This window comes from Lissotriton helveticus, chromosome 5_1 (genome assembly GCF_964261635.1).
Source record: "Lissotriton helveticus chromosome 5_1, aLisHel1.1, whole genome shotgun sequence".
Taxonomy (NCBI): Eukaryota; Metazoa; Chordata; class Amphibia; order Caudata; family Salamandridae; genus Lissotriton; species Lissotriton helveticus.
The window spans coordinates 1,968,335,258-1,968,347,813 of NC_136065.1; the positions used below are offsets into that span (position 1 = coordinate 1,968,335,258).

Consider the following 12,556-nt stretch of genomic DNA (forward strand, 5'->3'; position numbering starts at 1 on the left):
GGCATGATGGGATACTGGGGGTCATGAGTGCCTTAAAGGCACGGTGTCAGTTTTTTGTAGCATGCAGCTACAGGTTAGCTTTTCAGTCTTTTTAGACTGTGTGTTTGCAATGCAGCCTGGGAGCTTTCTATGCTTTCAGGATATAAGAATGTCTACTGCTTTTTCAGCATTAAGACCGTTTCAAAACAATCTTTAGTGTTGTTTTTCATGTTTCTAATGCATATGTTTCATGTATGGTGGAAATTCTTTACAGCATGATCCAGCTCTATTGTGTATTTGGCTGCAATTGCTTGTATTTATATATATATATATATATATATATGAGTATATATATATGAGTATATATATATATATATATGAGTATATATATGTGGGGCACATATAATATAGTGTTTCCGGGGTCCCGCGCATCGGCAGGAATATTCTAATGCTTATGACTTTGATGAGGATACCCCAGAAAGAGAACTAGGATTACAGGTAAGTAACTAATCCATTCTAGCCAACCCCCTGTATCCCTACTTACCTCTCCAAGTGGTGGTCTCTCCCAGAAGACCTTCGTCCTCGAGCCTGCATTGTGGTTCCGAACCGGAGAATCACCATTAAAAGTAACAGGGCACCCATGCCAAAACAGCACCCGATCGTCCTAGTGCTGCTGAGGGTGTACCCTTGGTGCTAACTTGAACCCCCGTTTGCCCTGAGGTAAAGTCCAGTAGCTTTGCTCCCACAACCTTGTGGCCTGCTCTTGTGCAGCCACCAACCCTCGGCCCCCTTTCCCAAATTGGATAACATTGGGCCTCAGCACTCAGCAGCCGGCTGCCCTAGTGCGGCTGAGGGTGCTTTGAGAATGCATGCAGCTAAGGGTGCTTTGAGAGTGCATCCTCCCTCCTGGGGGGCCCCTGAGTCTAACCCCAGAAACTCAACTCTCGCAAAGTACCTACCTGTTAACCGATAACTCTATTTCCTCCTATAGGATAACATTGACTGTTTTCTGTGAAAAGGTTTCGAAGTGTGGAGTGTAGGAAGGTAGATCCCCGACTATGGTTGCCCCCAACTTTTTGCCTGGTGTTTTGCTGGTTTTCTGACTTAGTTGACCTGGGGCCCTGCCATTCAGGACCCCAGGCCTACTGCTCTCTCTGTAAAATGGATTCCATGTACCTTAGGTACATATCTAAATGGATACTGAGTCACCTTATCAGTCCCTGTACAGTGTACCTTAGGTACCCAGGGCATAGGTGTGCCCAGGGCCTACCAGGGGCTGCAGCATGTATTATGCCACCCCTGGCTGGCCATCCAAATCTGACACAACTGGCTGCACGACAGCTGGGGCAAGGTGGTGTAATCACCCTTTGCTTTAGATATAGTATTCCTATATCTAACCCTAAAATGGACACATGTATTCCTATCAGTCACTCCTATGGCAGGACTTAACAATCCTGAAGGCAGAGTGCTTGGAATCATGTGAGATGGTGCTCTGGCATGAGCTGAGCCCGTTTGCAGCTTGCGGAACCAAGTCCTAATAGCTGTTCCATGATAACGCATACCATATACTCTTAAGTGCGTTATAATCCTCGCGGTTATATGCCAACTCTGCTATCGCTTTATCAAAACATGTCGAGTAAGGTGTCATACGAATTGGAATACTAACCCCTCGCCAATTCTGGCGACGGGGTTAGCATTCCACCCTTCTAGAGGGACACCACATGTTGGTAACCTGTAACCCCGGTTAAAGTCAGACATAGCCTCAGCTCCACAAGATGGATGCTGCCACCGAGACACAAGTCTGCCCTCCTGCTGCTGGGAGTCCTCCCAGCACAGGAGGCAAGGACAAAGGGTTTCCTGCCAGGGGCGGTGCCAGCACCGTCCCAGACAGGATTTTGTGTATTCTAGGTAGGCAGGGCTTTAGAGGAAGGTGACTGCAAGTGGCACCCCGGTGCTCACTGTGCATAGGCCGGCTTGAACCAGTTCCAGGGGCACTCCAGTCCCTGTTCTGGGGAAAGCCCGCCAAAGGAGAGGGGTGTAACCACCCCCCTCCTAGTCCCACCCATAGGGCCGGACTTAGTCGCTGCCAGCCCCTTTTTGCAGGATAAAGGTAGGAACTGGCCCCCTTCCAAATCAGATCAATCTTTGAATCCTGAACCGACCTTCTACACGAAGAACTCAAGACTCTTCTCAAGATTTCTCCCTTGTGACTAAGGAGTAGTCACCCTGCAGCAGCAGGCACCAACCAAGCATCGCGGTTTGTTGCCAATCTCTCCTCCGGATCAAGACTGCTCCAGCACGACGAGAACCGGCTTCCCTGGCACCTCTGACCTCAACCTACATCATCAGCCCAGCTGTGATCCGTGGGTGCGACGAGACCTCGAGGGACCGGCCATCTTCAGAACTGCACGACGCTTGTCCAGCACGACCACCGAGTGACCCTCGACTGAGTGCTTTGGGGTAAGAGAAGCCCCGACCCTGAGCAGCTCCAGCACTGAAGTTCAGCCCCCCTGCATCTACGAGATCTGCGTGGGGCCCTTCTGCTCTTTGCTGCTCACCGCGTTGTCCAGGTCACTTGCCCGTTGGCTAGTGGCCCCCTCACGACGCTCCACGACGACAAACACCGCTGGTCTGGTTGCTCCAGACTGGCCCTTGCTTCCCTCCTTCAGAGAAGCACCTTGGACCCTCCTGGTCCACTCAAGACGCCATTTTAGGTCCACCGCGTGGGCCTTGCATTTGCCAAGACTTGTTGCCCCAATCCTGGGTCCAGCGCCGTCGACAGCAGAGACCTTCGTGGGACAGCTCGCACCTCCATCCTGGTCGCCGACAACGCCTCCTGGTCCGAGAGACTGCAGAGCCCAGCAGCGCCCACTCACCTGGTCGAGGTGACTTCGTCCGGTGCCATCCTGGTGCCCACCTAAATCACTGACTAGTGATTCAGAACTTGGTCCCCTCTGCTTACAGGTTTCTTCTTCCCTGATCCAGGCTTGGATCACCACGAACTCCTTCACTGGCCGCCTGCCAGCAACTTCTTTCTTCAGGCTCCTGGATCTTCAACGAGGGTTTCCGACGCAACTTGAACCCTATGCAGCCGCAGCCCCTGGGCTAGGTAAACTGAGTACTCCGGTGCTCCAGCATAGTCCAACACCCTAAGTGTTCGGATCCACTCTTGTTTTCGACCCAACTAGTCGGGTTCGCCCGAGAACAGTAACTTTGTGAATTGCTAGTATCCATAGACTTGTTCCCGCATTACGCGTGAGAGTTCCCACTCTGCACACGGCGTCCCTAGGCCTCCTGCTTCTAATCCAAGGGTTCAGCATTGTAGGCCTAGCGTTTCTACAGTCTAGAAAAGTATTACTTACCTGCTAGTAACTTTGCATTCCACTTCTTGTGTATATGGATTTTCGTGCCCCTCGGGCATTTGTGTAAATTGTGCGACTTTCAGTAATTCTTTAAGAGTTTTGTTGTGTGCTTAGCTCCCTGTCTCATAAAGAGCCAGGGTAGTCCTGTTATAAATAAATATACTTTATTTTTGATAACTTGTGTGGTGTCCTTTCACTTGGTGTTCAAGGGGTAATGTGATGGTAAAACAGCTGGCTTAACACGCCCTCTAGAGTCTTAGCCTTAGACTGCTCGTATCCATGCTACTGGGATAGCTGGTCTATAAGGTTGACTTACAACCAATCATCAATAAGGGTTGCTTGGACTGATACATAGTGATCACTAGAATAGTGAGCACTGCATATCAGGCCAACTTCTCACATGGAGTTGGAAAATAAAGTCTGTAACTGTGTACAAATAACAAAAAAGCATTTACTTACCTTTATACAGGAAATGTCTCAGTGCAGTATTCAGGTATACTACACTGTGTAAGAAAAGTAATCTGCAAAGTAATATACATGACCTACTATTGAAAAGTCATTATAAAGTATATGTACAATATTTTAAGGTATTGCATTTGCAGTAATTTCACTATAACCCAACCAAGGTTTATATAAAACTGCAAATCAAACTGTATTGTTACTGCAAAGTATACATCACTTACCTATGCCACGCTTGCTTGGTTCTAAGAAATAAATATAACGAAATAATATTTTCATAAAAAGCAATTTGGTCTTCGTTCAGTCTTCGAGTGTGTGAAATCATTTGCTGGTTGAGTGTGTACAACAAATGCTTAACACTACCCTCTGATAAAGCCTTACTGCTCGCCCACGCTACCACAAAGAGAGAGTAAGGTGCTAGCTACTTTTACCTATGCCTACCTTAGGGGTTCCACTTGACTCCGTGCTCACTATACCTAATTTTGGTATAGCATATACAAAGCCAGCTTCCTACACACACTTTCTTGATGACTGCTGTAGGGGATGGATACATTCCCATCTCTATTGGCTCTATAAAGCAGAAGGTACAAAACAGTTTGATTGTAGACAGGCATACATTTAGAGATGGATCTTTTTCAGATATCTGCAGATATACAACGGATTCGGCGGGAGAAGCCGATACAAGGTAGAATGTACTAATTTGGACAGGTAACACAACAAGGTAATGTCTGAACCAATGGAGGTCATCAAATCACCTGTCCTGATCATAGTTAATGTATATATAGTAATGGGCTATCAAGAGATGCGCATAACAGCATACTATGTGCCGAGAGAGGACAGCACCAGAGACCCTATATCAGCAAGACATTTTTGTAACATGTATGAAACCTTAATGTCCCCCTCTTTCACTTTTGGGGAATAATATTCATTGTTTTGTGTTTCAGCAAACCTGAGTGAAATAACACAGCAGTTGAATCAAAGTGAACTAGCAGTCCTGCTTAACCTGCTGCAAACTCATACTGACCTGAGCATGGCACAAATCTCTCAGCTTCTCAATGTACAAGCCAATCCAGAAATGCAGAATCAGCTCGAAGCCCTCAACCAGTCTATCAATTCGCTAAAAGATATCGACAGTCAACCGCAAGAGGGGGAAGAGCTCTCTGTGGACCATCTTTCCAAAGAGCCTCTTGTGCTCGTTCCAAGACTGGACCAGGCAGCCCAGGACATGGCCAGCGCTCAGGGAGATATGCAAAGTATGCTAGCGGTTATCTTGAGCCAAGTTCTTAAGCCTCATGAGGTGCCACTGCACTTGGAGGAGAGCAATGGAGAGCGTAGCTGTGAGCAGCCGGGTACGCAGCAGACCCCTACAGGGCTCCAGCATGAGGAGGAGCCGGAGGAAGAAGATGCGACCTCAGGTAAACGATTTCCACACTGCTCAGACTGCACTACTCAAACTGTCAACCTGCTTACATTATTGATCATGTCCCTACTCGCGACAGTGTAAAACTAGTTTTATTAGTATTGGTATAAACTAAAGTTTTATTTTTGTATATTTAGATTTGATTTACATTTTTACTGATTTTACACACATTCGGGCCCAAATGCATGAAGCTAAAAAATGCTCGCAAAGGGGCAGATTCTCAGAATCTGCCCCTTTGCGACCGGTATTTTTGCATTTGGGTGCATCATCCCAAATGCAAAAATCGCAAATTGAGAATTCGCTAAATTGCGATTACTTGCATTTAAGGAATCTCCAATTGAGATTCCTTAAATGCTATGCATTAAAGTTTAAAAAAAATAGCGATTTCGCTAATATGGCTCGCAAATTACCATGAAGTACAACTTCATGGTAATTTGCAAAAACTTTGAAAAATGCACTAAAGTGCATTTTTCAAAGTTTCATGTTGCGCACACACGTCCTAAGGGCATGTGTGCGCAACATATGTGCACAGATCGATTTCAGGGGTGCAACAGGGTGTCCTTTGGACACCCCTGCACCCTTGAAATCGCATTCTCATTTTGCGATTCGCTAATTGCAATTCGCAAATTGAAAATTCTTCCCATTCATTCCTGTGGTCCTCTAGGTCCATAGGAATGAATAGGGAGGTATTCCTTAATTGCGACTCGCAATTTGCGAATCGCAATTAAGGAATTTTAAGAAATCGCTATTTTTAAAGTGATTTCTTCTTGCATACCATTTTGCTATTCCTTAGTAGCGATTCCTTATTTTTCGCTAATAAGGAATCGCAAAATGGATGCTTGATGCATCTGGGGGTCTGTTTCCCTAACTATATATATTGCGTAGTGATGGTTGTATGTGGATATCTGTGTTTAAGCCAAAAGGCACATGTGTGAGCTGCACATTTGTAATGACCTTTGTTGATTCTGCAAAGTGAACTGAAAATTGTTCTTCCTTTCTGGTGACTTGATTACTGGGCGGATTAAGTTACTGTATAGTTTTCACAAGCATGTTAAAAGTTTCATGTGTGCACATAAATTGACACAAACTGCAGTGAATATAGAAGGAAGCAGTGGCAACAATTTGAGATTCTGTTTACCGTCTACCACACGAGTTATAGCGCGCATCAGTGGCACAACGTTTAAAACCGTGCCATGCCATTTAACTGAGTTCCGCTTATTTACTGCATTGCTCATGTTGTTCTATCACACTTGTAGCCCATTTACTCTGTGCACTCGACTTGTCCCCCTCAGCCCTCCCTACCCACACAATGCCCTGTTTCTCTTTTCTTGTTCTCCATTCCTCCTTCCATGTTCATTCTTTCTCTGTGAAAACCCTTGCTTTGCATTTTTCCTGCTCATAAGCTTATTCACTTTCCATGCATGAATAATCAGTCTTCCAGGTATCCACAGGATTTGCAGCGTAAATCTTTTCTGGATTAATTTGCTTTGTCATTCTGCCCTAGTGGTTGGGTCTGGTATTGCATCATTCGGTCATCTAGTGGTAAAATAAAAAATTGTCTTTGTAGTACTTTTATATATTTGTTTACCTGGGCAGCGTCAACCATTTGTCTTTGACAAAATACGCCTGCCCCCCGAAGCCCTGTTGTGTAGTCTGCATTTTCAGATCTTTTTCCTCCCAAGTGCTTCCCAGAGACCTGGATCATGGACGAGAGGCCTTTAAGGAACAAGCTGCAGCCAAACATGTGACACCCTGGGCAGAAAAAAAATGCAAATACTCCTTCCAAGACCCTACGGACATCAGAGGCAGTGTGGCGGCAGCATATAATCATTGCCTCTACTGCACACCAATGAATTAAGGCTCCCGCTACCATGGGTACCCCACCTGTAGTGAACTGGGGTTTGTTCCTCCCCATTTTTTGTTGTTTTTTGATGCAACTTTGACTGAAGTGTACTAAGTCCCGGCTAATCAGGTCCCCAGTACCAGTTTTCTTTCCCTAAAGCTGTACAATTATTCCCAAAATTGGCAAAACCTTAAGTCCCTAGTAAATGGTACCTAGGGCCTGAGTTACTAAAGAGGGTCCCTAAGGGCTGTAGCGCGAATTGTTCCACCCTAAGGGACCCCTCACCCAAGGACTTGCAAGACTGCCATTGCAGGCTGCATGTCTTGGTGCAGACAAAAGTGAAAACACAGCATGTCCTACATCCCTGTGTGCCATGTCCCCTACCACTGCATGTCATACTTGTGTCACCCCTATAGCAGACCTAACCGCCCTAAGGCAGCATGCTGAATATTACCTGGGAGGGCGCACCTGCAAGAGCAAATATGCTCCTGTGCTGGTCAGTCCTATTACTGTCAGTGCAAGTGGACAGGGAAGCCATTTTAAAACGTGTGCTGGACACTGGTGAAAACAAGTTACCCAGCTACATGATGGCTTCACTAAAAATATGGGATGTTTGGTCTCAAACGTCTCAAATTTGGAAACCCACGCTGATGCCAGTGTTGGATTTACTAATACTTGCACCCTGAGGTCACATTAGAGGTGCCCCCTGAAAACCCACCAGTCCATGGTATGCTTGCTAACTGGTTTCTGCAAGCCTGCCATCTGAGACGCTATTCTGATCTCCTAGGGTGAACGCCCTTGCTCTCAGGAGTCCCAGAATAAGAGACTGTCAGTGAAGAGGGTGTAACACCCCCTCCATGAGGATGGCCTGCTGATTAGCCTTCCTTGGGTGGGAAGTCTTAAAAGGCTTACGCCTTTGAAATTCAAATCTGGCTCCCCTTCACAGGAGAGGAAGCCAAATCCCTTTGTCTAGGCCCCCTAGGCACCTGGACAGGTGGGAAAATTAGGTAGACTGGTAGGCGTGCCTCCTCCAGGCTAGTAACACCCCTAAGGTGGACTTGATTATTATATTTTTTTTATAGAAGTAGCCATCTTTGTGATGGGATATTTAGGAATTCTGGTACAGGGTTATGCCCACTTCCCACAGGAAGTGGTCATATAGGGAGCATAGTTACCCGAAAGTTCAGTAACCCATTAGCTATGACCCTAATACCCCTAAATTCAATATTTAGGTGAATCCCTGGCACCAGAGAAGCAGAACCTGACTACATACGAAGAAGGACACGAAGAGCCGCAGAAGACTGAAGAGATCTCCGGACTTGGTCCCAGCCCTGCTGTCCTGTCTGCCGTACTTTGTCGAACCGCCACCAAAGGAGACTCATCCTGCAGCTTTGTGCCTCCAAAAACCGGGAGCACTGCCTTCCTTCAATAAAGACCAAGACCTCCAGAGAACAGGGGAACTGTTCACAGCATCCAGCAGAAGCTCCAAAAGAAAAGTCTGAGGCCTCCGGAACTGCCACAACCCGACTCCTGAAGCCACCACTGCACCAGTCTCCTCCGGCCCGAGTTGAAGTAGGCCACTGGTGTCAACAAGGTTCACCAGCCCTCCAGAGATCGAGTCCATTGTGGCTTCACCACTCGTGTACCCCCAGACGTCGCCTGCAGGCTCTTCACACTGCACCCCTCGACTGCTCTTGGTAAGAAAATCCAATACCCGAAGACACCTCTTGACCCCATGTGCCCCTACTTTCCAGAGCATCGCAAGCATTAAATTCTCATTGTTGGTTCACACCTAACTGGCCTTCCAGACAGAGCCTGCAGACTGTTTCTGCTGTGACAGATCTCTATTGAAATACATTGGGCTCCCAACGCTGTTTTGCACCAGTGACTCATGCCACAAACAGTGGCATTGGCCGCCCCATGCCACTGTTGGTATAATGCTGTTGCTGCATTTGATCTTGCACACCACTCACCTTAACTGCTGGAGTTTGGTCTTGTAAGTTGCTGTACTTTACCTTTTTGCAGAACTTGTTCTTCCTTCCATAGGATAACATTGCAGAACTCAGAAATTGCTCTGTGTCCTCTTTTTAAAGTGCAAAGAATTTATATTTAAAAACATACTTACCTGAACAATTTTTCTCTGATGCTCAAGCATATAGAAATATACCTGCTATTTTTATAAATTGGTATGAATCTCTGTCTTGAGTTGTCATTTATTGATCATTGTCTGTATTTGCAAATGTCTTGCACTCCTCTGTCTTAAGCCTAAGGTTGGTTGACTACACTACCCCATAATAAATCACTTTGGGCTTGCATAGCAACCCCCTGCCCACTCATAACGGAATCCCTGAACTCTTTACACGGTATATCAGATTCTGATATATCACAAAAAGAGCTAGTTTCAAAGGGAAACAAGAAGATTGAGATGCTGGAACAAAAGATGATTCGGTTGGTGGTCACCGAATGGTACATAGCCAACTTGTATGCCTTTCTCAGCAGATACAGCCATCAGCAGTGGGTTGAAATGGAGGAGCTGATGCAAAACCTCTCAGATCAATACCAAAACAGGGCAAAGAGGCTCATCCAGGAAAGCAAGGCAATTTCCAACACATGCCTAAAATCTGCACTAGATGAGGGAGGTGCAGCCAGACAGAAGGCACAATCCTAGGCACCTCTGGATCTAAGCAGGAAGTCCTAAATATCCAAAGTACAAATGATATCCATTCATCTAATTTTATTCCTACCTCTGAATCCTCAAAAAGTATAATTAACCAAGTAGACCCAACATTCATCCATAGTCATTAAAAAACTTAGAGCATGTGATAATTCGAAATTAAGAAGGCTATTGGAGAAGAATCTAGAAATATATAATCTTTTATGTGACTTGGATATGTTAAGAAAAAATGTACCTCACATATTATGGATGACTCTCGCCCAAGTTTTTTTTCCACAATTACGGATGAATGTTGAGTCGGCTTGGTTAGGTTCTCAATATTTTTGTGAATGGTTTATCAATTTTCAAGTTAATGTGATTTGTTTGATTGGATTAATTGCTTGATAATAAAATAGTATGAATTGAGAATTCCACTGTCTGATATACTTTTTGAGGATCCATGGGTGCGAGTAAAATTGGTTCAATGGATGTCATTTGTATTTTGGATTGAAAGAGTGCCTAGACATCAATAGTTATATAGGTCAACCCTATTCCTATGGGTGAGTTACTACGGAAGAACAGTGAGACTGCAAAAGCCATGGGTGCCTTTCTGTGTAGAGATCCTTCCGAGGAGAAACGGAGCAAAGTAAAATTCCAGTCGTTAAAGCAGATCACAACCAGTCACTCCTCACACCAATTTTGTGCCTCAACCCAGTGCTCAAAGCGTGCCATCTCAGTGGCAATACCTCAGCAAATCAAAACACTATTTCAAGGAAGCGGTAGAGGGAGCGGTGCTGCTCCATGAGGAGCAGGGCATACTCGCATGTGACTTCTAATCTGGCTCCTGCACTCAAAGTTAGGGGGCAGAACTAAATGTTTTCTCCATGAATGAAAAACGTTCACCTCTGACAAATGACCTTCATCCAGCATGGCTATTGTATAGAAATTTTAAGATCTCCACCGAACGTGAGACCAAGAAGGAGGAAATGGTGCCACTATAGTTAGAGGTTGGTCTCAAGATAGTGACCACGAAAAGGGGCTTCCAATGTGGGCATCTGTTGTCCAAAAAGGATGGGCAGGACTTCAAACGGTTTATGGTGCCCAGGTGGAGGAAGCCGATTCTTTGTGGTATACCAATAATTGGTTATATCATATAAAAGGGTCCAGAGATTCCCCCAGAAGTGTACAGTGATTTTATGCACATCCTAAGTGTGGTTGTACAGGCTTAGGCCTGTCACAGAGGAGTGCAAGACATTTGTTAAACACACAGTGATTGATAAATGGCATGCAACGCAAAAAGGAGTTTATCCAGTATTAGGGTATCTTTCATAGATTCACATGCCTGAATCATTCCCTTCGTCGGGATGGGAGTCCCCGGGACATAAAGTAATGTCTCCTAGACATATATACACAGTAGTTGGCCAGAGGCCTCTCATTAGTAACATATCCATGTCCTTTTGTAAAAAGAACCAAAGTTTGGAGAAGAGCCAATCAGCTATCACCACCCTCTGGAACCTTGCTGGAAGGAGCTCTGGTCCCTCAGATTTTTCACCACACGTCTTGCTAAGGGAGTCTCCACTGAGCTCTGCTCAGTTTTCCTTAGTTTCTGGATTTCCAAGGTTTTTTCTTCAACATTTCTTCATCTGTGTGGAGTTTTTCAGGTTCTTCATCGCTGACACTCCTAAAAAAGGACTTTTTAGGTCCTGTGCTTCTTGTGGTAAAAAGATACTTCATGTGGATGATCAACACAAGGACTGTCTCTATTGCCTCTACCCTGATCATTCTTCAAAGAACTGTAAGGTATGTTGTACCTTCTCCACAACAACCCTCAAAGACAGGAAGGGACGCCTCTTAATTTAGCTGCAGAGGCTTAAAGATAAAGACCAAGCAGTGTCTTCTGAAGAGAGTGAATGTTCCTTTGGGACCTCACATTCCTCTCAAAAGAGACCTAGGGTGGCCTCTCCAGGTCCTTGAACGCAGCCACCTCAAAAGAAGACACACAAGAAGTCTTTAGAGGCACATTCCAAAGCTGTACCTACAAAGAAGAAACTGTTCCAACCTTCAAGAAGCCTGTCTCCACCTCGTCGACTGTTACCTCATCGACGACGATAATATCTACTTCTGTGCCATCTTCTTTCCTATCCACGTCGACCACTCCATCGTTGACGGCTGGTAGGACTATCTCGTCGACAATAAAAATCAAGACCGTCGTCCATCGCCGTCGACGACCGTACCCACGTCGACGAAGGCTTCCACGTCGACATCTACCCCGTCGTCGACGAGGACTCCGACGATGACAAAGACACCAGCAACGAAATCGTCGACGATTCTGCCTTCGACGCCACAACCATGGACGCCAACTCCGTCGGCGACGTCATCGTCGAAATTACCACCTGTGATACCCGTCGACAGGCTAGTCGACGACTGCTGAACCTACCTTACAAAGTTTGTATGTACACCTTAGAATTACGAAACGCATGCTGACACCAGCCTTGACTTCTCCAAGCAGAGTCCAGCCTTTGCCACCTGTCCACCTCCTGGAGGAGGAAGACTCGGATGAGGGTAGTATGTTCAGGACCGCTACTAGTCCATCTGAACTTAATGTCAAATATCACAAAAGTTCTGATTTTGAGGATCGAGAACAAGACGACCAGGTGGACTACCGTGAGGAGTACCATCGCCCTCAACCTCCTATGGTTTACCTACCAACGACCCTGGTTTCTGACCTCCAATTCCTGATATCTGATTACAAACAGAGGTTCCCTACTTCGTCTACGTCTACACCTCCTCCAGTGGTCTCTCCGCCACCTAGACCTCGGCCTTCACCTTTGATTTTACAA

At 45.8% G+C, this 12,556-nt stretch overlaps 1 protein-coding gene across 1 annotated transcript in view; it reads left to right on the plus strand.

The window, feature by feature from the left end:
• Positions 1 to 12,556, plus strand: part of CDK12 (cyclin dependent kinase 12) — a 503,410-nt gene that overhangs the window by 452,765 nt on the left and 38,089 nt on the right. The window contains exon 13 of the mRNA XM_078645647.1: positions 4,745 to 5,215. Within this exon, the coding sequence (XP_078501773.1) occupies positions 4,745 to 5,215 (471 nt within the window). The remainder of the gene's footprint in view (positions 1 to 4,744; positions 5,216 to 12,556) is intronic.